We start from the raw sequence: 26,134 nt of genomic DNA, 5'->3' as shown, positions 1-26,134 counted from the left end.
GCCACTGAAAGGTGGTTTTGAACACTGTAAGTTCTTAGTGCCATCTAAGCATCTTTCAAGAAGTTGAAATTGTGAGGTGTTTGAGTGAGAGCGATATAAGGCGAATGCAGCCAATGTCTCCGTTTTTCCCTCTCTTTCTCCTTCTCTACTCAGACAGTCAGTGTAATATTTCAATGAAAAGTCTCAATTCATTTCATTTTATGACTGTATTCCTTCTTGTGCTGTTATCCGATCTGGGTACATTAAGTATTTCATTTTCTAGCCCCAGAGAGGCCCTGAAAGAACTGCTCAGCAACACTACACTCTAAGTGGCTATTACACATAAATACAAAGGCTTCAAACCTCATCTCTTCGTAGTTCCATCTCTCTGACACCAAACTTAGTCATGAGAAAAGCCCCTACCTATGCTGTTTTTACTTTACACTGTTCATTTTGAGCTTCCTTCTCTACTCAATGCCTGTCTTGAATGTCTGAATGTCTGTTTGTTTTTTTGATCTGGACAATAGTGCTCAGGTTTGATGATGCAGAGAAATTTCCTCTGGCCTCGCAGCATTATTTGACTCAGTGTGGCTGATTTAGGAGAGAAACCCGCTGAGGCAATGAGGAGGTGTGAAGGTGCAACATTTTTTGTATTTGGGTATAAAATAAGAACATGCATGTATCTACTTTGAGGTCAGTGTAAAGATGGCAATTTTATGATGCTGTAAAATCAACTTAATACAGCACCATCACCTCCTGGAGACTTTCAGCTGTATTATTTAGAGACAACCCTAAAAGCATCTGTTTGAAATATTCCTGCAGGTAAAATATAATTCAAAACGACTCTAAATAATGGTAGAATGTGGTACAAAAATCAAATACAAGAAATGTCTATATCTATATATATATCTATATATCTCTCTCTCTCTCTCTCTCTCTCTCTCTCTCTCTCTCTCTCTCTCTCTCTCTCTCTCTCTCTCTCTCTCTCTCTCTCTCTCTCTCTCTCTCTATATATATATATATATATATATATATATATATATATATATATATATATATATATATAGATAGATAGATAGATAGATAGATAGATAGATAGATAGATATGTTTGCTGATGATTCAATGTGATTAAAAGAGGGTTAAATTTGGTCACACAAGCTAACAGAGACTCCCTTTTAACGTCTTGGTTCAGGCTAAATTTGCACACTTTTTGCAAGCATGCTTGCAAGTGAAATGACTGGACCGCTTAAAATAACCATATAGGTGTTCCCAATATGTGAAATGGAGAGAGTGAACCATTAACATGTCTAAATATGGGACAAGTTATTTTATTGAAAACAAGAAATCCCATGTTTGCTTGATATAAAGAACAAAATACAGAAAAACAAGAAAAAAGAGCATAATGATATTAAAGTTTTATGTTAAGAACACTTTTGAGGAAAATTTACATAAATGTTTATCATTAATATAATTTTTTATTCATTTTACTTTTATCAGGCAAAAAATAGAAAACAATGGATGCAAAAAATGTATTTGAGAACTGTCTGTTCTTTAGAAGAGACAGTTATCATTATTGGAAGATATAATCAGCAGCACCAGTTTTAACACCTTTTTGCTTTAAAGTTGTGCATTTCTACATCTTTGTAAAAAATATAAAGTTTTTTCTATTCAACCTTTTATGGACAAATTTTAATCATTTGGTGTCAGAATAATTCCGTGTTTGTCTGTGATAGTTTTCCAGTGAAGTGGCTTGCCTTTTATTCTTTGTGCTTTATCTGTGCACCACTTTAGTTACTTCAAACTGTTATCTAGCTTGCTTTTGAAAAACAAATTTTCTTCACTAATATCTTTAGAATACGTATGGGTTTTGGGATGGTGCTGATCAAAATTCAAACTTATCAGTAACAAAGAAAATTGCATTAGCAGAAAATACATCATTTGTCTTTTGGTACTGTTAAGGGTGTCTTTTTTTATATTTATTTTTCAGGAGCTCTAATGGAGCAAGTTAGTTTTTATTCAGCATTGACCAAGTGTACTGTGATACATTTGCATATACAGAGCAAAGCCTAACCAAATCTAATAACCTCATGAGTCTTACATGCCACTTTAAAGAAACATCAAATCTTTGCAGGTTGGTTTTCTTGTGTGTAAATCAGGCACAGAGAAGTAAACTAAAGGTCAGAGTGTAAAACATGCTTTACAGCCCAATGTAAAAGAAAAAGAAAGTCTCACCCCGTTTATTTTTTTAACATTGTGTGAAACTGCACTCATGAACTTCATGTATTTTATTGGGATTTTATGTGACAGACTCATTAACATTAGCATAGAATTTTGAAGTGAAGCAAAACAAAATGTATATATATTTTTTCAATTTGCTTTTTACAAATATGAATCTGAAAATGTTGACATGTATTTGTATTCAGAACCCCTGGGTCAATGCCTTGAAGAAACGCCTTTCAATCCAGTTGTAGCTGCAAGTCTTTGGGGGAATTTATCTTCTGGTTTCTTTTTTAACAACCAGCTCAGGTTCAGTTAGATTGGGTGAAATGTGACTGAGAACAGACATTTTCAAGTCTAAAATCATTGCCCCAATCTCAAGCACTTTGTAGTCTCTAGCAAGTGTCTTTTCAGATTTGCCCTGCATTTAGCAGGGCAAATGTTTCCTGGTGGTGATGCTGTGTTGAGGGCAATCTCTAGTGTTCTAGTTTGCTACAAATAACATTTTGGATGTTGATCTCATCTGATCAGAGCACCATCTTACATTTTTGCTGTGAACTCTACATGACTTTATATGAATAATGGCTTCATTGTCTCCACTGTTCATAAAAGCCAGATTTGGGAAATGCAAACTTATAACTGTCCTGTCAAAAGATTTTTTTCCATCTGAGCTGTGGATTTCTGCAGCTGCTCCAGAGTTCCCATGGACTTCTTGTCTACTTCCCTGAAGAAAAAAACTCTACCTGACTGACCTGTCAAGGTTAGGTGGAAACACTTAAACAGTTGTGCTGTACTTTATGTTGACTCATTACATAAATTCCCAATAAAATACACTGACATTTGTGGTTGTTGGCAACAAAATTCTGAAAAAGTTGCAAAGGGGAAAAAAACTTCTGCTAGGCACCGTATTTTGAAAAGACAGGAAAGGAAGAAAAATAACTGATGACAAAAAAATAAAAATTAAGATTTCCCTGTTTAACTATAACCAAAGCTTTCATTAGGACCTTAAAAAGAAACCAGGTCCTGGAGCTCCTGCAGTCTTAAGGACACAAGAAACACACATCCACCGCCTCTTTGCTCCTGCTCTCCTACAGACGATCCATCATCTTACTGCAGCTAGCTTGCAATCAGGATAAGATCTTGGCTTTCTTTCAAAAAAAGCTGCCACCTCCTCATTTCCTTCTCTCCATCTCATCTCTGGCTCACTCATTAAGTCTCCTGTCCTTTTCTCTTGCCTTTCTGCGAACTGTGCCTCCACTGATCTGCGGACTCAGTGCTCAGAGGTGTTTACCCTTCACATCGTGCCGCTTGCAACTTCTTGAACTTCATTTAACCTCAACCTTTCGAAGCTAAACAGCTTAATTTCATGCTGCTTTTACACCGGGGTCTCAACCAGGTGTTCGGCACTGCTGAGGTCTTTGTGTACCAAGCGCTTTCTGTTTTACCGTCTGACTGTTATCGTCTAGCACATTCTGAGTGTTAATTTGTGCTTCTTTTTTTTTTTTCCAATTTCTCAGTCTGCACAAAATGCTGTATCTTCTTGAGATGGATCCACAAGCCAGACAAGCACATAGACTCGCAGGTGTGCGCATACGAAAACAACAGCCATAGCAACACATGGCTCGTCAAAAGCCTAATCTGTTCCCGCATCCGCAGAGAGCTGGCGTGATGTGGGACTTTGCTTGTTGTCATTTTTCTGTCCCATTTTCACAGGCGACAGGAGGACAACGAGGGAATCCACACAGAACAGAGCCCAAATTACCGTCTTATCTTCAATCACCTGAGGATGAAGAGGATTTATTTTTTACTAGGAGGAATTACAGCTTCTACGTTGGCCTAATTGGCAGCAGAACAGCAAAATCCAATCAGTTGATAAATCTGAGATTTTTGAGTTATATTAAGGAAAACACACAAGCATTTAGCATTTATGCTCAGAAGACACCATAATGAGAAACAGTTTGAAGCTCATTAACCTGTAAGGCTGCGCTGCAAGGTGACTGTGGTCTGTGTGGAATTAATAGTACTGCTTAAAAACCAGCGAGGAATAAAAATCCCCCCAAAACAGGGAATTTTATGTTTTCTTTTAATTTACTGAATCTATCAGAGATTAGGTGATATTAGCTGAAAATTGTTATCAAAATATATTGTGGTATTTCATCCAATATCTCATTCCTAGTTTCCACTATAAAGCAATCACTGCAAACTGTAAGCGCCTCTAAAACAACTGACATTAAAATAAAACTTAACTGTTACCAGAAAGAGTAACATGTCATGTCTGTTCTCAGACTTCACCACTCTAGTTTAACAGTGACAAACAATTTTTAACATTATGTCTCAAGATTTAATCAACTAAGTTTTTTTTCCCCCAAAGTGATTTTCGCACAGTTTCATCAGAACAATGAAAATGTAATTTCCAGCTGCCTTGCCTGTGAGTCCCGATTGTTCCGGTTTCTGTCACTTTCTTGGACACATTCTTTAAGCTATCATGTATAAACTAGAATTTTTTGGGTCCTTCAGTTTACCTATGTCTAAATGAGATAAGCATGCACGCATTTGGAAAATGCGTGCATGCTTATCTCATTATCTCCCAATATTTGCGGATACTATCCTAAATTAGAGAGCAAATTACCTTGAGTTATAAAATACCAGAGCTTTTTGCGTTACACAGATTACATGGAAAAATACCACCTACTGAGAGCAAACTAATGTAGCACATTTATTTGGACTGCATCTACTAATATTATAATTAGATTTTTTTTTTTTATCAATCAATGTGTTTTATCTTTGAGTAAATCGGTTAACAGAATGAAGCATTTCTTTCACTTTTAACAATATGCAGCAGTGCATTAAAAACTTTCACATTACTTATAGTTTTAGAAATGCTATCCCTAACATGATTAGTCTCTGATGCAGTTAGATATTCTTAAAGTTTTGAGGCGTCTCATCATGTCGGTAACCTGAGTAAAATAAATATAAATATGTAAATATTTCTGGCTGAAGAAAATACAACTGCAAAATCATGTAAAAATAGCAGAAACTGTTTGCTTTTGCTGGACTTCCTGGGCGTTTCTGCATCTGTGTGTATTTAGTGCAGCACTTTGAATTGTCTTGTTACTGAAAAGTGCTTCATGAATAATCTTGCCCTACCTTGCCTAGTGTTGTCAGCAGTTTGAATTTGGTGCAGAAATAAAGCCAATAGAGCATTTTACACATTAGTAAAAAACGGTTAATATTGCTTCTTCTTTTTAACGACCTGTGCATTTCAACAAGTCCTCAAGGCTTACTCTTTTTGCAGTGAAAAAAAAACCCATGTGTAGGGAATGAGGTGTGAGAACTATGTACCCCTTTGACTAAACAAATATAGCTTCAGCCTTTTTCTAACCTCCCTTAACTTCTCAGGTCCAATTTCCTATTGCTTTTCATTAACTTGCCCAAAGTTACAATATGACGAATGTTTAAAATCACTTACCCTTAAACTCACACAAGACTACAAAACCTCTCATTAGGACAGGAAAATGATCCCTTTAGATCGACTCTTGCAGCTTGACTTTGGGTGGAGGGGTACTTTTCTTTGACACGTAAAATGCTACTCCTAGACTCTACTGGGCTGATTATCTTTTTCTTCTCTTCTTGGACGGGAGATTGAATAGCCCACCAGTGGCTACTTGTAACAAGTGGTCTTGACTGATTCTCAGTTTCCTCAAAGCCGACCGTGATTAGGAAGTCATGACTCCATTGTGGATTACAGCTTTGCCACTAAACACTAAATTCTTAATTAGACCCATTCAGATACTATGTGTGTTGATATTTCTTATCGAAATGTGTGTGCAACTTGATTAGGTGCTTGTGGACATTGTTTTTTGGCTGTTTTTTTTCTGATGGATTTGTTTGTTGGATTTATGTCTGGACATTCCCTGTGTCCTTGTGGCACATAAATATTCTTTGATCTAAACGATTGTGCTGCAGCTCTGGCTGTACTTTTAGGGTCTGTCCCAGTTAAAAGTGGTTTATTGCCTCTAACAAGGCTTCTTCCGGTATTACCCTGTATTTAGCTCCAACTACTATCTTCCCATGAAATCTGAACAGCTCCCCCATCTCTGTGAAATAACAGCAAACCCACAACGGTGTGCTGCTACAATCATGTTTCACCGTTGGGATAATGTTTTCAGGGTGACCTGTAGTAGAGGTTTCCCCCACACATAGCATTTTGCATGCAGGCCATGAGGATCAGTTTTGATTTCATCTCACCAAAGCACCTTCTTCCACATGTTTACTGTGTCCCCTACTTATGTAGGTTATGAAAAACTTCAAACAGGACTTAATATGGGGTTTCTTTCTTTAATTAATAGCTTTTATCTTGCAACTTGTCATAATGATCGACCCCACCTGAGTCGTAGATCACTGCAGCTCCTCTTGAGTTACCATGGGCCATTAGCTTGCATCTCTGATTAATCCTCTCCTTACGCAACCTGTCAGTTTAAATGGATGGCCACATCTTGGGAGATTTGCAGCTGCCGTTTTTTGAAACATCCTTTGAGCATGGATGGATTAATGGATTAGATGTTCAAGGCTGTTACATTGCTTTATAACCTAACGCTGCTTTAATCTTCTCCCAAACTTTCTCCCTGACCTCTCTGCCTTGTTGCCTGGTCGTCGTGTTGTTTGTTCATTTATGTTCTGCACAAGACCTCTGATTGCTTCACAGAACAGCCCTGGAGTGTGTTAAAAATCACACATTTGTGGACTCTAATACAGAATCACTTCTGTAGGTAATTGCTTGCACCGGATTCTAATTCAGTAGTATATCAGTAAGGAGGGCTAAATGTAAATTTGCTTTCATTTTTAATAAAAAATGAATTCTTCCATGTTGGAGTTTCATATAAAATCCCACTCAAATACATTGACACTTGTCGCCGTAATGTGAAAAACCAAAAAAAAGTTTAATGAGTTAGATATTCTTAAGCAAAGCTGCAAATATTACAAAGACAAACCCTACACTACCCAAAGATCTCTGCAGTAGGATCTACTAAGCCTAAAGGAAAAAAATGCTCTCATGATCCACATATAAATGCTTTAATTCAAGCAGTTCATTAAATTAAGTGTTGCTAGAAGGACCTTGGCTTTTTTTTCCTTTGGACAGAGTGTCTCTTCTGCAAAGTATAAGACTTGATCACTCTATTCAAAACTGCAGAGAAGACCACTTTACTGCACTAATTCCAGTTTTTTTTTGTTTTTTTTACCTGTCTCTTCAACATCATTGAAGCTACTTTCAAGCATCATTAGAGGAAGGACAAGAAAATCTCTTTTCTCTATGGCAGTCCTATTAGGTTAGCATTACAGTTTATGATTAAATAACTTTTCTTTTCCCTCATCCAGCTCCTCTTCTTCAGCTAGGCACCTATACTGACATGGCAGGCTCGAGATGCCAATGAAAAGATTAATGCAAAGCAAATATTTAGCTGTTTCACACACCTCAGTCCAATTATGTTTTTAGCCCCAAAGCAGCTCGTTAAAATCTAGTTTTAAATGAATGTAATGGATATTGTTGTGTCATTAACCCTACTTTGTATACCTTTTTATTTCTACATTTTAAAGAAGTTAAACCGGCGGGCATGTTATATAAGGCTGACTCATAATTTCTCACATTTAGTCATCAATGCCTGAATAAAACAGAGGAATTATGAATAAGAAATTGCTCTAGTCTGAGGAGAGGCAAAGTCAACCTTCATAAGCAGTTGTGGGTTTTGGTATGGGCGACATGGCTCACCACCCAGGTTAGCATTCCCCATAGGGTGCCACATACACTTGGCAACTACAAATAAAAAAGACCAGCCAGTTGTGCCCTGAATGGATTGTACATTGCTTATTTGCACATCCAGACAAGCCTTTAATTGGGTCTAGACTGATAATTCTTAGTTCAACATCTAAAATACTTGCACTGGCCAAACTCAAACCTGATTGTTCTATGTGACACAAATAATATGCACACGAAATGCAGCTGTAAACTGATGGGATCTGTATTATTTGCGAAAATGATCTAAGGAGCTTTTTTGGTGTGCTTTTAGCACTGGGACAACCTTAGATAAGGACAGCTTATCTAAGGTCTAACGGGCAGAAAGGGAATGAATGTAGGTTGAATGGGTAGAATCGCAAAGAGGGACTTGTGTGTACAAGTAGGAACATCCATTGCTCGTAAGGCTTGAGGCTTACAAATTTTCACAGAGGTTTGTGTTGCACCTGTAGTTTCCCAAAAGTCTTTTGACGTCAGATCTAAGAAGTTTATATTGATTTCAATGTGACCAAAGGAGGACAATTTAAGGCAATAAAATACTGACCAATGGCTCTCAAATTAGGTCAGAAAGGGTTCAACACTTGATCAGTATGGTTTATGTTTTTTTCTAAGATCTCCAAATATTCTTCCCCTCTTCTTCTCCAGAGAAGAACATCACTGGGATGAAAACAGTGTAGCAAAGAATTACAACTTTTCTACAAATTTTCCATTTCAAAATCTATCTTTCTTTCATTACTTCCACAACATTCTGTGATATTTGAGCATAAAATATGTACCTTGAAGATGCTCATGCAGCTCTGAAGTTTTATTTTATCTGTATTTTCAAAACATCATGCACAACTATGCAAGACTGTAAATGGCTTCTGATTTAGTGGCATTTTTACATTTAAGCTAACTTAGATCAGCTCTGTTTCAAAATCTGCCGTAATTAGATGCCACGAATAAGGAACGGATTAACCTGTACAAGACACAGGTGATCCAGTCACGGTTTGTGATCCCTGAGCCCTTTTTCTGTCTGTTGAAAAAGGTTATTCTAATGCTTTTTTTTAGGTGAAACACCAATGAAGCAATAAAGTGGCCATTGTTTTTTGTATGTATGTGTGAATTTAAGATTTCAATCTTTTAAAAAAATCAAAACCCAAACTTTTTTCATGACCTCCAGGCCTGTAAAATAATAAAATCGCAAAACACCCTTTGCCAGACTCTGTTAAACGCAAATATTTCTTTTAAAAACGTAACTTCCCCTGAGCGTAATCCATCATCATCATTCTCAAACTTTATTAACAGACTTAGGTCCATGGATAGACGAACATAAAAAAAAAACCCGCAACACTAAAATGTAAAACCGTAATTAAAGACTTGACAATGATTTAAATATTTGCATAATACTAGGAACAGATATGACAGCTACCTTTTAAATGATTAAAATCCTGTTTTGGATTTATTTGAAATAAGAGTTGTTACAGTATCTCTGGTCGTGGGGTTTCTTTTAAACTCCTCTTGTTCTAAAGCATTTTTATTTGTGTTCCTCTAGCTGTGCTCAGCTTTCTGTAGGGCAGAGGAGTTATTTTGTGGAATCAAAACAGCAGATAGGAATAATCCTCCCCTGGACAGCTTTTCTGACTGCAAAGCTTCATTCAAGGTGTCCTCTCCACCCCATTACCTTGGTCCTCACTCTGCGATGACTAAATGGAGCTTCGAGTGAAAGTGACTTTTTATTAGCAGGGGAATCCGGGAGTTGGCCGTCTAAATGAACCGACGAAACATTTTGTTACAGCGCTAAACTTACATTGACAGGAGGTTGGATTTCCCAAATTGAGCAATGTGAAATTTGAATTTGACCTGTTTGGTTTTTGTCTGTGTAGTTCACTGGAAACTTTTCTGTTGAGCGGTCGCTTTATGAAATGCATCCTAGCAGTACCAGGTTGGTTTCCCTCTACCTTCAGAACCGCCCAAATCCTTATCGGCATTGATTCAACAAGGTGGCAGACATATGGACCAGATTTTGATCCAGACTGACAAGCTAACATCCACGGAAGTAGAGAACGCATTCTGGAAAGCAGCTGGAGATAACTGAAGCTTCCTGGCATGGCGCTTTGTATTGTTAGACGATTGCTACACTCTGGTTTAAAGGGATGGGAATAGTCAGCAGCAATAATCACTGAGAGGCTGGACATTCGAATGACGCTCAGCATGCCATGAAAATAGTTCCCACACCTTTACACCAGCAGCCCAAGCCGGCTGAAATGAAATGAGGCAAGATGGAGCCATGGTTTCATGTTATTTACAACAAAATCTGACACAGGGCCAACCTCGTCCATCTGCCTTGCACTTCATTACATACAGTTGGGGATCACGCCTTCTCCACAGCTGCCCCTCAACCTGTGAACTCCCTCCTCAACCACCTGAGACCTCCACAGGCAATTGCTGCTTTAAAAGAAAAGCCTTGAAGACTTTTATTTCTAGACAAACATGTCCCACTGATCCATGACTTTTTAGTTTACTTCATTTCTTTATCTTGTACTCTTTCTGTTATCCTATAGCACTTTGAGATATTGTATTAAATGAAAAGTACGTTTCAAATCAAAACTATTATTGTTATTATTATTAATATTACCATGTGAACATTGCAGCTGAAATCAGGGGTTTTTGGACCAGGCGACGTCTTTCAAAAATGTCCGTGTTCTCAGCTGACAGGAGCGTCACCCGATGTGCTCCTCTGCAGCCTTTCTGCTTCAAGGTAAGACGTAAAGTGTTGGTATCCTGCATACCTTGGTTTAAACGAGCCATTATTTGAGCAAACGTTGCCTCTAAATGATCTGCCCACCCTCCTCTGACCTTTAAGATCAAGAAGGCATGTTCATCCACACAGCCGATGCTCACTGGATATTTTTCCTCTGTAAACCTGAAAGCGGCTCTACCCTGAAAGTCTCTTGTACCCCCATTCCTCACCGTTGAGATTCTTGGTTGGAGCTTCAGCCAGTTGTCTTCACCATGTCTAACTGCACTGACTTCCTGGCATGTGATGGGCTAATTTGCTATTAGCGTTAACAAGCAATTGAACTATTGTAGCTCCTAAAACGCCCAGGGAGTATACGCTCACTGAATTAAAAAGGGCATTCTCAGTAAATGCTAATAAAAAAAAACAGTGGTATTGAACTATCGGAGACTGCTCGGTGGGAGTCTTGTATTATTCACCATTTCTAAGAAAATTCTGTGGGATGTTCAGCTGTTACTTGTCTCTATTGACTCTTCTCGTTAGAGTTGAGTCAGGGGATGAATACAGTGTCAGGCTCTCCTCTGCAGCTGCATGAGCCACTGTAAAAGGAGAAAAAGGCAGTCTTTGCCAAAGGATTACTTTGGCAAAGACTGCTGCCCCAGACATTGGTGCAGTGATGATCTTACACAGAGGAGGGCTGGGCCATGTTGTTTACTTTCTGTCACCGGACATGGACGCTGCAGCTTTCACAATTTTATCTATTCTCCAGTTATATATATATATATATATATATATATATATATATATATATATATTTTTTTTTTTTAATTGCAAAACTTCATTTGCACGTATTGTTACCTGCAGAGGCCAATTTGACTGTACGCTGATGGCCTCAGCTCTCGTCACTTGCGTGGCGGATCTGCCGGGCTGCTGTGTTGTTTGTTCAGGTGTGTCAAAGACCCGCTGTGACATCATCACATTCACCTACGTGTGAATTAAACCGTCCTTGGAAGGGCCGAATTCAGCCAGGGGTTCATTAAAAATGTGCCAGGGCCAGTTGATGAGTGCAGGCAGGTGCGAACAAGCAGGCTTTATTAGCAGTGAGCTGAAAGGTGAAAAGGCATAGCAATATTTTTTTTTTTCTCTCCTATTCATGCACTCAGGGGTTCTTCATGTGCGTAAAACTCACCACGTGTGGGAAGAAACAACGAGCCTTTTCCAAGCCCACATGAATCGACCAGAAATAGCCCCACGCTTACGTAAAAATCAATCCATGCATTTTGAGAGGGGTTAGATGGTCGAATTAAGAATGGGAAGCTGACAGAGGAAGCGGGTTATCTGCAACAGAAGTGCAGAGCACCGCCGGTTATCTGTTATTAATGAAAGATCATTTCATTAGCCCATATGCCACATTCAAGAGGATGACTAACAGGCCCCAGGGAAACAAACAATATATCCATGTTGGAATTGGCATCTGATATCTTCTTTAAAATTAAAATCTGGCTCGGGGTGCCGGGTGTGCATCTCTCCACCTATAGCCTGCATCACGTGGACAGCCTGGCATTGACCAGTCATCAGTTCAGCATGGTGGAAGTGGAAAGAGGGGGGTGGGGTTGTCAGTACTGTCAATATGCAGAGACAGACATTTCGGTATCCTAATATGAGATGAGCATGTGCTGCTTTAAACTGTGCTAAACCCTAAAGCCAAGACCCATGTATTTCCCCCCATAATACCGACAGGGCAGCGGCACAGGCTGAGATAAGACAACAAATACGCTTAGCCTGGCATCATGGACCACACATGCATGCGGATTGTGTGATGCTACCAAAACATGCCCCATCCAGGGAGGTTGACTGCAGCCAAAAAAACCAACAAAAAAAAACACGAAAGTGAAAGCTTCACACATCAATAAGACAATAAATAACCTAAATAGCCCACTGCTTGCATCCACGTCAGCTCTATAAGAGCTACAGGCGTCTTTATAATAATGTGGCAAGGCGTGCAGGCATAGCAGCCGCTCACAGACGCTGATATGGCACATTAATTTTCAATTTGCAGCGCCACGATTCGCTGTTTCAGTCAATATTCGACATCCAGCGTTGGGCGCATATGCGCTAATTGTCCTGGCTGTTCTGACACCCCAGCGGGCAGAAGAGCGTCTTTCCATCGTTGAAAAAAAAAAAGACATAAAAACCCTAACCGACAGCATAAAAGCAAATATATGAACACAAAACACATAAAAAAAAACATAATAATGCCACGGTCATCCTACCTGTGCCGTGAGCCAAATCGATGCCCGGTTCCGTAAGTATGTTCGGGTCACTTTGAGATCTGCCTCGCTGCAGACAGCCGTCTAGTCCATCTGATGTAGCCATGTAGAAGAAGACAGCGCAGGAATCCTGAATAAAATATTGAAAAACCCCGAGCGGAGGCAAGCGAGGTCAGGAGGAAAACCGGCAAAGCAGCGCGGAGGAGAGAGGGGGAGATTTAATTCGCTCTGACAACAGCCGCTTTGAGCATCTACCAGGGAGCCATGGCTGGGCTGAAATTCACCGCGCGTGGCTGCCTGTCTATGTGTGTGTGCGTGTGCAAGGCGCGTGCGCGTTTGTCTGGGCCGTGTGTGACGATGTGTGGATGCGAGAGAGGAGGGGGGGGGGGGGTGATGTGCCCCCGGTGGTACCAGCGGGGTGATGATGCCCATCCCTGTCCAGCGACACAATCAAATATTCAGCACCGGGACGCTGCGAACATTGTGCTGTATTGAATGTTTGCATGGTGGTAGACCAGCAGGCAGTGAGAATAATCGGATGCATGCATGGGTCCTGTAGCTAGCTTAAAATCTATTGCCATATTAGGTTGTCAAAACAGGAATAGGTTTGTTGCTCTCAATTTGTATTTTTTTTTTAATACAATCGTTGGTCAGAGGAATATTTTTCGTTTTGAACAGGTGCAAAATTGGTTAGTGTAGAATCAATTAAAAATTATAAAGGCCGCCTTCCTTCGGCTTCTTGATATCAATAATATAATTACTGCCAAAATATCTTGCTTATAGATCCCACGTTTCCGTATTTGTGCTATTCTAATCACAAAACGCTATTGTGTTTGAAAATTTACCGAGCACAGTGATAAAAGCCACTTAAAGAGCACCCGTCAGAACATTTAAAACGTTTTGTGCAAAACTCAAAATGTATTTTTTTCCCCCCAATAGGCATGTTTATGAAAATACCACGGTCCCCAAAAAATATATATTTATTTTTGCCTAAAACAAAGCATAACCGTGTCACTGTCACGTGACCCACAATGGAGACGGTCTATTGGCCGGTTCCACAATGTGACGTTTGAAGGCGGAAGTAAATTCCCTCAAGTAGAAATATGGCAGCTCACAGGTGCAGTCGCTGTTCTTGGTTACTTCTTGTATTTATTTTTTCGTTTTACGTGTTGGCAGAGAGCGAAGAAGCTGCGCAGGCTAATGACCAGCATGCCAGCGTGGTTGATAATCCACAAACAGCCGCCGAAACAGGCAAGCAGCCGTCCGAGGAGAGGCTGTGGGAAGCGACCCAGGTTAACGAAGCAGTTCCCATTGATGCTGCTGCGCACAAACAGGACTTTCCTGTCCCTGGCTCGGTCCTGACACCAACCCCGCAGCTTAAAGACGACTTTAAGGAGGAGCTGGTCATCAGACCGCTTCAATCAGGAGATATTTATGCTAGTTTCCAGTTCCGCACCGTGTGGGAAACAGATTTCACCACAGGAAGTAAAGGTAAGACAACTGACAGCAGGCTGTAAACCTAAAATCTTATCAGAAACAAACACCCTCTATGAGGAAGAAAGGGTATCTTTAAAAACTCCAATTAAAGGTGTGTATTTTTATTCACAATATGCATTTGGATCCATTCTAGTTTAGTTGCAAGACCGCATATTGTCAAATCCCAGGATTAACCGAATTAACAGTGGATAGAGTTAATCTGGTGCGACACATCAAAATCAAATAGCAGACTAAAGATCAGAGGAGGGCATCCCACATATTAGGATCACGGATTTCAAAATTGTGATTAATTGCTTTAGTGTATTCAGTATTCAGGTTTTGAAGTAGTACACCGAGTAAGCCTTGTATCAGCAGGCTGTACCAGACTTTTAACAGTGTGGCCTGACTGTATGAGACTAGGTAAGACGATACATCCATTTAGACTTGTGACACGTTAGGAAATCCAGTGCAACAAAAACTTTCAGCTCTTTTATTTTATGCATTTTTTTTTTTTACGCCGTCCATAACGCTTAAACCAGAATCTCGTTTTAGAAATATAGAATCCTGGTATCCACACACCAATTATTCCTGACATCATGGGGAGATAAATTGAGGTTTGTTTTTTGAACATAACGAATATGAAAAAGTTCAAGGAGGATGGACGCTTCTTTGTAAAGTCAGATACATGATGTAAACAGAACGTAACAATGTAGTGGACATAGTGTGATTTCGCAGTGTATTCAGCCTCCTGTGCTGCACTGATTCCTCATCACATCTCCTGACACTGAGTTTAAAGATGTCACAGTTTGTCTGCAGGTGATAGCTGTGAATTGCATGTAGTGGAAAGAGTGGAGAAACATCACAAAATGTTTTAATGTGGTTCTGAAAAATCAATGCAAAATCCAATTTATAAAAGAGCTTTTAAGAGTGTTTGTATTTTTATTATTATTCCCAAGTTGTAAGGTTTTTTTATTTGTTCTTTTATACATTTCATTTTTAAGTTGAATAACAAACTTAAATGACTTGCAGATCATTGTATATGGAATTTTATGATCTCTACTTTTTGTACAGCTGTATGCCAGTTGTTATGGATGTGGACATTAAAGAGAAACCTTGAAAAAATATGAATGCAAAACATCAATGCCACAAATGCGTTTTCCTTCAAATACAACCTGCTTTGTATTCCTTTATGTTAAACACGTGGTTCCATTTCTCAGTGTCCCACTACAGGCTGTTCCCCAAATCTCTGGGTCAGGTCATCTCCAAGTTCTCAGTGAGAGAGCTGCACATCTCCTTCACGCAGGGCTACTGGAGGACCATGCAGTGGGGGCAGCCCTATCTCCCATCCCCTCCAGGAGCTGAGCTCTGGGTTTGGTTCCAGGACACAGTCACAGAGTGAGTACTGCCCTCTGGTGGCTGCAGAGGGTTATGTATCGTTTACCTGGGATAGATCAGAAAAATAAAAGCTTGGGGGAAAATAAAATGTTGAAAAATAAGTATAGCTGTGTTTCTTATACGTTTTGTCATTAGATTTTATTATGTGTGGATATGCTGATTTTTTTTTTTGGCTAACAGTGCTTCTCATAGATTTGTAAATGATCTTAATATAATAGCATACATCATTTTGAAATCACAAGGGGCTGTTTAATGAAAAAACACCAGAAGAAAATAGCTTTTTAGTATAGTTGTTTAAATGTCAATGCTTTCTAGTGTTTCTATCGGTCTTGAGAACATTTTTCTGCTGTTTTCTCTCCTTTTTAGTGTGGATGCCACATGGAAGGAGCTGACAAATGTTTTGTCAGGCATCTTCTGTGCTTCACTGAACTTCATTGACTCCACCAACACTGTTCAGCCCAGCGCCTCCTTCAAACCCTTGGGAATTGCCAACGGTACAGCAAAGCTTTTTCAGCCTCCATTTTTGCTTTTTACAAATTTCTCATGTGAGACATTATATTAAATTAAACTATAAATTGTCCATAACATCTCGCTCCCATTCAGCCCTATTTCCCCTGCTCCTCCCAAGGTAACTGCAAGAAAGCTTTAAAAAAAAAAAGTGGGGAACTCGAAATACTGATAAGTAAATGCAAAACTTAATGTGTTTGCTACATGTGGAGATGGTTTGTTTACTTTTTAAGACTTGTGCACATGATGCCTGTGCCTGCTTTTCTTTTTCCTCAACTCTTTTTCTGAATACATTTAAGTGATTTCTAAAATTCCATAATAGACTATTCTAATCAGCAGGTGCTAAGAGAAGATGTGATGTAGACGGAGATGTAGTACAGAGGATCGCAAGATCAAAATCCATGGTTGAAGTTAGACTGTCATACTATTTTCTAAAGTTAAATAGTACTCTATTATATGGATTATGTAGACACAGACATCTAGCCAAAACACTTAGATTTCTTTTATGTTGCCGTTTGTTAGAGAGGCAGTGATCAGGCTTTGGCTGGCCGATGCTGACTCTGCATTTTTTAGGTGATCGTGCTGTTTGACTCGCTGATTTCATTTCTAAGGTCTAGAATGTTTGCAAACAAATTTGTGTAAATGTTTTCTCTATTCTACACTTAAATTACAAATATTTACCATAAAAGAAGAAAGTATACCCCAGCTTCCTTGACAAAGGGTGTATTTTGAGTCCGACAGAAAATCAAGAGATTACCTTTTGCATCAAAGCGTATCTTCCTACCCTTTGTTGGATTTTTGCAAAACTCAATAAAAAGGAGCACACTGTTTAAAGTTGAAAAGGATAAAACAGCATCTTCACTGTCATATGTTCAGCCTTACTGTTATCTGCGGAAGGTGTCATTCTCTCACTAACTGAATGAACCGGAGATATCGCTCAACATGTAAAAAAATATAGTCTTTTAAATATTTTCTTTCATCTCTGACTCCATTTTAAAGACCTCACTGGAGCTCAAAATGGCCTTTCCCTCAGGGACAGTCTCTGACCTGAAGAATGTTGTTGCAGGTGCAACCGTGCAGCACTCGGCATGGTACATTCCCTGTTCAAAAGAAAACATGGAGTTCTGCGTTCATCGCAGGACGGCCACCGGTCAGAGCCTGTCAAAGTGAAAATCACCTGCTTCTGGTCACCAGCCAAGTTCTCTGTTAATTTTGAGATTAAAGCCAGAAAAAAAGCCGAGTTTTTAGTTTTGTTGCGTTCAATGGACATGGAAAGTAATTCTGATTCTCATCATTTTCAATTACTGCTCCACTAATTGGTGCAGCACGTGTGTTTGTTATCATAGGTTGATGTCATAGAAATAACTTATTCACATTTATTTCTGTTTAGATGGTGGCTAAACATCGGTAGGCTCTCTCTTGTCTTTTTTCTTCTTTTTTTTTCTTTTTTTTTTCTCTTGTCTTTTTTCAACAGCTACCAGTTATTGGCAAAGTATTTGTTGTTCAATACTAAATAAATCTTTCAACATTGTTTTACATATTTATTTGAGCATCCTTGATTTTAGACATATTATTATTATGATTATGATGATGATGATTATGATGATAATGATGAGGATGATTATTATTATTATTATTATTATTATTAATCATAATTTGCGTTTCCTTGCTTAAGCAGCTCGTCTTTGTATTGCTTGGTTGCCTCGAAAGATCCAACTCTTTAAAGAAATCAAAGCCAATTTCAGAACCTTTGCACAATACTCTGGATGTTGATTAAACCCTTTGTTCAAAATTCCCTTCTTGAAAGACAAATTTCTGTTTTTTATGTTAAAATTCAAGGTACGGACCATCGCTTCCTTCGCTATGCCACCCTACCACGCGAAATAGTCTGCACTGAAAATCTGACACCCTGGAAGAAACTGTTGCCCTGTGGATCCAAGGTGAATTCCTCATCTGTTGGTGTCTGACTCTGCAGTCTGTGTGGCATTTATGGGTTTTATCAACCGCTGTTTTATTTTTTCCTCCGCGTGGCACCTGTGAATTTGCAGGCTGGTCTGGCTGTGCTGTTGAAGTCTGAGAAACTCTTCCACAGCAGTTTCCATTCCCAGGCTGTGCACATAAGACCGGTGTGTCAGGACTGGCAGTGCAAAAGCACGTCCCTGGAGCTGAGGCAGACGCTGAATGTGGTGTTCGACCTTCACACCTCTGGACAGGGCAAACAAGGTCAGGACAAAGACGGCTCATCATGCATTCATCCATCATTCGAGTTTTGAGAACAATTTTCTGGCCTTTGCTGATATAATTCACTTCTCCCTTCAGAGTGGTCTTTGTTTAAGATGTTCTCTCGGACGCTGACAGAAGCCTGCCCGCTGGCCTCCTCCAGTAAAATATACATCGACGTCACAGACAACCCTCAGGTCGCGTTATGTTCTCCCACTTTAAATGTTTTTTTGCTTCTTAACAATGTAAAAAAACTTTGTGATTAACTAAGTGGTCAAAGCGTTGTCAGATTAACTCTGATCTGTCTGTTAGTTTGTGTTTTAATTGATAGAATATGGTTTTGTTTCTCCAGGAGGAGCAGTTTGAGCTCAGTCCAGCCACTCCGCTGCTCAGCCAGGCAGTGGTGCTGGGGGACAGACGGACCTTTTCTGTCTACGACCTGACCCAACAAGTCACCTTTGGGACTGTGCGCTCACTTAATGTGCTGATCCGCTGGAAGTCCACACAGGGTGAGTGACAAAAGGGATTGCTGAAACAGCTCTGCCGGACTCGCTGAACATTGCAAGAAAAGGCTGAGGGTACATTTGTTTTACCTGGATCTATGATTTTTATGCTGGATTCTTTCCAACATTGTTCAGACATTTTTGAATGTAACCGAAGCCACCAGGAACTGTTTTAGACCTATTAAATCAAATCAAAACCATCCATTGTTTTACCCTGTTTTATTAAGTCAACAATTTATCTTGTGTAAGTAAGTATTATATATATTTTTAGCATGTTTCTCTGCAACTTATTCCACCTCCTGTGCTACATTGATTCCTCATCACATATGAGTTTAAAGCTGTCACAGTTTGTCTCCAGCTGATAGCTGTGAATTGCATGTAGTGGAAACAGTGGAGAAAGATCACAAAATGTTTAAAGGTATACTATGCAACCGGGGTTGATTTTCCAGCAAGGCTCCCCCCAGAGGGCGAAAGTAAAAGTGCACTGTCATAAAGATGCTCAGCTGTTCTGGTTTCTCCGTCAAGCCAGGCGCGGTTGTTTTGAGCTTAGCAGACAGGCGAACACAACGAAAAGTGGAAAAAACGGCAGTACAAACAATGACTAACACAGCGAAGGTATGAACATCAAGCTTCCCGCAGCGCTATCTTGGCGAGGAGGGCCGCCAAGCCGCGGCCGCGCAGCTGCCGCCGCCTCGGCAGTTTTATTATTATTATTATTATTTTTTTATGTTGGCGAGACGCTACTGCCGCCGCCTCGCCAAGCCGCAGCCGCCGCAGCCGCCGCCGCCGCGGTAGCGTCTCGCCAACATAAATAAAAATAAAATAAATAATAATATTAATTAATAATAATAATAATAATAAAAAAACTCGATATGCTTGCATGTTTATTTGACGTTAACACGCAGTTCTTTGTTGTTGCTTTCGCGCGTGCATATAGTGAATGGCAGGGCAAAAATACATGGAGTTCTCGCCATAAAGCGAGACTTCTGTGTGTGCGGGCCGTGAGCTCTTGCAATTGCAAGTGCGGTATTTCCCCCACAGACCCCCAGGGCGGTCGAGAAAACCTTTGTTCGACCTGAAATTATTCATTTAATCATCCAAAACGGTATGGAACACATTAATTAACTGAAAAATGTTGCATAGTATGCCTTTAAATGTGGTTCTGAAAAGTCAGTGGAAAATCCAATTTATAAAAGAGCTTTTAAGAGAAGTGTTTGTCATTTTTTTAAAATAATTTCCAAGTTGAAAGATTTTCTATTTGTTCTTTATACATTTTTACTGTCTGTCTCTCCCTCTCACCGTCTAGGTGACATGCTTCGGCCCTTGCTCCATGCTGAGCGCTACGTGGCTGGATACGGGCTGCAGACCGGCGAGATCCACACCCTGATGTACAACAACCACCCCTTCAGGTCTTTTCCTGTGCTGCTGCTAGACTCTGTGCCGTGGTATCTGCGCCTCTACGTCCACACGCTGACCGTCACCAGCAAGGGAAAGGACAACAAGCCAAGTGAGTGCTTCGTTTACAAAGCAGAGGATTTTGTTGGCAAAAACCTAGAAGTTAGGATGTCCATTAATAACCTGAAGGACCAAATCATAATCTATTTAAGTTCACACTGCTTCTTTTCCCTCTTTTTTCCTTTTGTGTTACCTTTAGTATTGATTTGAGAAGATAGCACAATGCTTTGAGGGCTCATATTAAACTCTATCATCTTCAGAGATTGACTGATACAGGTTTTTTTAAGCAGATGCCAATATCAATTATTGACATCAGTCTAACCAATCCCTGATATATGCTGCTGTTTTTTTTTCCTTTTTTTCGGAGTATGGGGATGATTCTCTCAGCCGATTGCACAAAGATAACAAATGTTACACGTCTCAACTCAAAGGTATATAGCCCCGTTATCTGCTTTAAAAAAGACCAAAAACCATTTGATCATGATAAAATAAGGTTATATACACCATCATACATCTTGATAGTGTTGTTGATGGTCCTCTTTGAGCTGAAAGGTAATTTGCTCTAAGGCGCGATTAGCAGATATAAACAGACGTGGTGACATCTAGCGGCAGTATTGCAGAACTATCATAATACCGGTTTGCTTAATTAATAAATCAATTGTAGATAATGCCGGACCAAAGCCGATTCATCTGGAATGCCTCGCAGTAAAGCGACAGCTCGGCGTGTTTGGAGACCAACCGTTATTATTTAAATATACCGATCTTCAGCAACTTTAACAGCCACATATCAGAAAATGTACTTATGTTAACTCTGCAGTCACATCTGAGCCTCAGCAAGTTTAGGGTTTTCCCTCTTGGAATCATTTATTTTTTTTGTGTGTTCTTTTTCACTGTATATTGGCTCATTCGTCATTGTTTCGCTGGGAGATGCTAATAGCCGTTAGCTGCTTCCTTGTTTGAATCCCTGCTATGCATGTGCAGTGTTGTACTTCCATCAAAATCGTAAATAAATATAAAAGGCTTGATTTACTAACAGATTTAGCAAAAACAAAACGTATAACACCAAAATAACAACTAAAACGCCAGCAGTACCTGATAATCTTTCAGAAAAACTTTGTATGCAACCAGAGTGAGCCACTGACGTATAAATAAAACAAGTCAAATAACAGGGCTATGCACCTTTAAACAAAAACAAAAAAAACATAAAAAAACATATTAACAATGGATAGCAAACAATATAGAACATTTAAGTGTATATAACAATAAAATCAGTCTTAACACCTTGTTTAACATAAAGTGCACACACGTTTGTGGACATCATGTAGCAGCATGAGGCCTTTGTATTGCAAATGGGCCACCTGAGAACATTTGTAAACAGCTAAATTAAATCCTGCCACACAGGATTTAATTTTTCAGCCATTTATTGTAAAAGAACCAAAAACATAATGTCAGTATAGGTTTATCTACTGCTATATCTTCTGTTTGATTTCTACAGTTAAATTTTTTTTCCCTACATAAAATAAAATGACCATCTTTTACTATCCCATCTGCTATGTGAAAACAGAACACTATAGGCTTAAATTAAACTGTCAAAAAGCTGTCAAAGATGGACATGAAGAAAGAGGGAGATGGAGACAGACACAGCGCTCACAGCTGCTCTGCTCTGATCTAAGTCCGTCTTTACCACTGGGCAAAAATTGCATTTTAACAGTTTTAAAGGTACACCAAAAAACAACAACCAAAATGAAAATGGTGCTTAAAAGTTGTATGCATGGGCTTGGTTACAGCAGGTTTTTACACACATGCACATCTGTTTCTGTTAGGTCATGTTATTGATAATGTAGGCCTCTCCCCTCACTTCAGACTTAATAGAAACTCAGGCCTCAGTGTAAATTTAGCAAAGCTGTTGTCTGTTATTGTGCAGAAGCCTGCTGCTGGCAAGGAGTGAGTTTAGCTTTGGGTTAGGCGCTACAATAAAGATGAGCACAGTAATAAAAACAGCACCGTAATACATTCTGTCAATTCTATCTTTTCTCTCTGACAGTCGCACAGATTACTGTAGCAAATGGTCTCGTTACGCCACACTGCAGCTCATTTCCCTTTTTGTAGCTTCAATTGCCACGACTGCGATGTCAGAGTGGGGCAGATCTTGACTTTGACATCAGATTTATGCCCACTTAGGTTAAGATCCCAGGACTTTCAGACGGAAAGTTTCAGTTGGAGGCTAATGACATGAAGTGGACACAGAAGATCGCTAATTTCCACATTTTTCTAGAGAGTTTATCACCAGCATCCTCATTATAGGACACCTTGTTAACTGCAGGTACCCATTATGCTTCTGCTTGATGGTGAGGTGGCAAGATTTCTCTCCAAAATTGTTACTTTTTGCTGTGCTTTGGACAACTTGTGTCCTGGAGGTGTTTAAAAAAAACTCCAGTTAATTTAAAATCAGGCAAAAATAATTATTGAAGTAGTTTGGGGATTTTTCCCCTTTTTAGTTCTTTTATTTTTCTTACTTTTTCTTTTTTCACGTTGTCATATACCAGACTTCACAGACCACAACAAGATCAAATAACTGTGTGTGTGTGTTCAATAAAAAAAAATACAAGAATGTCAGCTAAACTAAAAATTTATGATACAATAAATACCAGTGTTTATCTTTGAGTTATTGCTCCATCTTCTCCTTTTTGCATCTCTTCTCTCTCTCTCGCTCCGACCGCCGCATTTTGCTGGATTTGACAGGGGTCGCTCACAATGCACTGTGATGTGATGTCCCTGAAGCATTCACTATAGTTGAATTAACACCACAGGTTTTGAATTAAACGTATGTGAGTGGTGATTTCAACAGCTGACATGTTTTTCACATGTCATATTTTTCACATGTACATGGAATGCACAAAGAAAAAAAACCTTAGGACTGTCCAACTTTTTTCTTCCAAATTTTAGTTTTAAAAAAACAGTGGCAGTTAGTATTTCATCTGAAATATTTTTTCTATGTAGTTGCGTTGTATTGCCACAAGGAGGGGCGCGTGAGACCGGTTTCCGGTTTAGAATAGAACAGAATTATTCCCTCTGTGGGGAAATTCAGGTGCAGAAGCAGCAAATAAAGGGCAAAGGGAACCATGCAGATGCACAAAACGGTAAAAATCTAAAAACAAAAGGTTAGAATAAGAGACTGTACAGTAAGAAAAAGCACTGTACAGTCAAACTTTGGTAGCCTTATAGGTTTATAGTTAGAGCTTTTATTTTTACTTTGTGCAAACATTTATATAATTGCTTCATTTATTCATCAATAATATTCATAATATTATGTGCTGTATTATTAATACACACAAAGGGGTGGTGCAAACGATACAATTGCTTTTTTTTTTTGTTCTCAATTTCTTTCGTTTGCCAGGTTACATCCACTACCAGCCGTCTAAGGACCGAATTCGGCCCCACCTGCTGGAGATGCTGGTCCAGCTGCCTCCACACTCCGTCACTGAGGTCACAGTGCAGTTCGAGAGAGCTTTGCTCAAATGGACCGAGTACACACCTGATCCCAACCACGGGTTCTACGTCGGGTACGAGCACACTTTCTGTTGCATGAATCAGAAGTTGATCATCCGAGTAATAATAAACGTAAATTTCTGATGCCGACTTCCTTTCTTGATTAAAATTTGTTTCCCCTTTCCATGTAGGTCTTCAGTTATCAATGCTCTTGTGCCAAGTACTGTAGCCATGCATACCAACATCACTCAGGAGCAACCGCTGTTCAGCAATTTGTGAGTGAAGCTTTTTTTTTTTCTTATATATGAAATGATGGCATGCTGGCTTTTTGGTTCGTTGTGTGTAAAATGAGTTTTCGCTTCTCCTTCCAGTTTTCCGTGTAAAGAAGAGTCCAGCTACTTCATGCGTGTCTACACGGAGCCTCTTTTGGTCAACCTGCCCACGCCAGACTTTAGCATGCCTTACAATGTCATCTGTTTAACATGCACTGTTGTGGCTGTGGGCTACGGATCTCTTTACAACCTGCTGACCCGAAGCTTCCAGATAGAAGAACCCAACCCGGGACTGGCCAAGCGGATAGCTAATGTTATCCGCAAGATGAGGGGTGTGCCGCCTCTCTGAGTCAGTGTCAGAGGGGCCCATTAGCTTGTTACAGAAGGGGCTCTTCACAAAATTAACAAACAACAGAAGCGTTCAGGGAAGAACTGAGTCAACCACTGGTATGAATGTACATAAAAAGGGCAACGTGTTTTATTTGTTGATCTGTAAATGTAAGAGAGTAAGAAAAGCACTGATGATAGTTATAAATGCTTTTGTTAATGTTTGAAGGAAGAACATTACATTACATAGCTACCATATTCCTGGCCTTTAACATTATTCTGAGTTTCTTAGTTTTTACCATTGAGCTGCTGTTGTGTTGCTGACCTGCTGTTTGATATCTCGGTGCCAGCAGAGATAAGGCAAAGTGACATGTTGGGTTACAGCGACTTTTGTCACAATGACATTTTTTTCCTTTTTTAGCAACTCTCAGATTGAATGATGAAACTTAGTTTGCCATAGCCAAACATCACATTTCCAAACATCACGAAGAAGCTTTCAACAACAGTATTTCTGTGGTGTTTTTCTTTTTTTCCATCCTGCATATATTGCTTTAGAAGGTTTTGTTTCCTACCTTTAAATGTTATTGGTTCAAGCAGTTAATTAAATGTCTGACGCACATAACTACATACAAAAAACAGTTTTCACATTATTCTTTAAATTATTAATCTATTATTAATCTAGCTATCCAAGTCATACTGGCTCCGTGTAAAAATGCCCCCCCCCCCCCACCCCACCACACACACACACACACACACACTTATTTTGGAAAGTTAAGTATTCACTATTCACTCACAAGCCTCATTGTAGAATCCAGAAATCACACAAATAGAGCCTGTCTAGCAACATGGAGTAGGCTAAAAGACCTTAAAAAAACAACACATCACACCCTGATCTAAATAAAATGTCTCAAGAACAGATGAGAAACAAGGAGACATTATCAGTCTCGATAAGGGTTATAAAGCTATTTCTAAGTGAACCACAGTGAGATGTAGTATCCTAATCTGAGAGTGAATCAATATGACTCATTGAGAATGTCAGAAAAGAACCAAGGAAAACAGACCTCCCTTTACCTCACTTATGGGCCGTATTCAGGATTAAATCGGTGGCAGTTTTTCTGAAAACATTTCAACACCTATCCAGGTGTCAAACTAAAGCTGAGTGGTGGTGTGTATACGGTCAAACACAGCGAGGTTTATTCAGATTCCTGCACTAGAGAAACCAAACGACTACATAAACACATTGCACAGCACAGGAGAGCCAGCAGTCCACTTGCAACTCAAGAGCAAAACACACATTTTGTGACAATAATGTTCAGATTTGGAACAAAGAGAACAGATTGTTTGAAAGAGCGATAAAAACAGCCATTTTTGTGTATAGAGAAAAAACACTGAACAGAGGAGGAGGATTGCACTACCAACTCCCCAGGATATACACCTCTGTCCTAAAGCTCATAAGCTGCCTCATCATGATTCAGGTGACCATGTACTCAACTCAAACCAAGTAATAGCCACT

The 26,134-nt window shown here is 39.5% G+C and overlaps 2 protein-coding genes across 3 annotated transcripts in view; one reads left to right on the top strand and one right to left on the bottom strand.

The window, feature by feature from the left end:
• phactr3a (phosphatase and actin regulator 3a) overlaps positions 1-13,307 on the bottom strand; it is a 51,761-nt gene extending 38,454 nt beyond the window's left edge. Inside the window, exon 1 of one of the 2 annotated variants that reach the window (XM_036136338.1) lies at positions 12,981-13,307. In XM_036136338.1, coding sequence (XP_035992231.1) covers positions 12,981-13,083 — 103 coding nt within the window. In that variant the 5' untranslated portion in view covers positions 13,084-13,307. The remainder of the gene's footprint in view (positions 1-12,980) is intronic. The other variant, XM_012873444.3, reaches the window with a different exon arrangement.
• A 724-nt stretch (positions 13,308-14,031) lies between these two features.
• On the top strand, positions 14,032-25,129 carry pigt (phosphatidylinositol glycan anchor biosynthesis, class T). The gene is made up of 11 exons (XM_012873432.3): positions 14,032-14,468; positions 15,671-15,848; positions 16,215-16,342; positions 18,195-18,295; positions 18,404-18,578; positions 18,675-18,772; positions 18,928-19,084; positions 20,385-20,585; positions 23,931-24,096; positions 24,214-24,297; positions 24,394-25,129. The coding sequence occupies exons 1-11, from the start codon at positions 14,081-14,083 to the stop codon at positions 24,641-24,643; spliced, it is 1,926 nt and encodes a 641-aa protein (XP_012728886.2). The 5' UTR covers positions 14,032-14,080; the 3' UTR covers positions 24,644-25,129.
• The last annotated feature ends 1,005 nt before the right edge of the window (positions 25,130-26,134 follow it).

This window comes from Fundulus heteroclitus, chromosome 1 (assembly GCF_011125445.2).
Source record: "Fundulus heteroclitus isolate FHET01 chromosome 1, MU-UCD_Fhet_4.1, whole genome shotgun sequence".
Lineage (NCBI taxonomy): Eukaryota > Metazoa > Chordata > Actinopteri > Cyprinodontiformes > Fundulidae > Fundulus > Fundulus heteroclitus.
The sequence above is the reverse complement of the archived record's forward strand: the minus strand, read 5'-3'. Positions and strand labels throughout refer to the sequence as shown.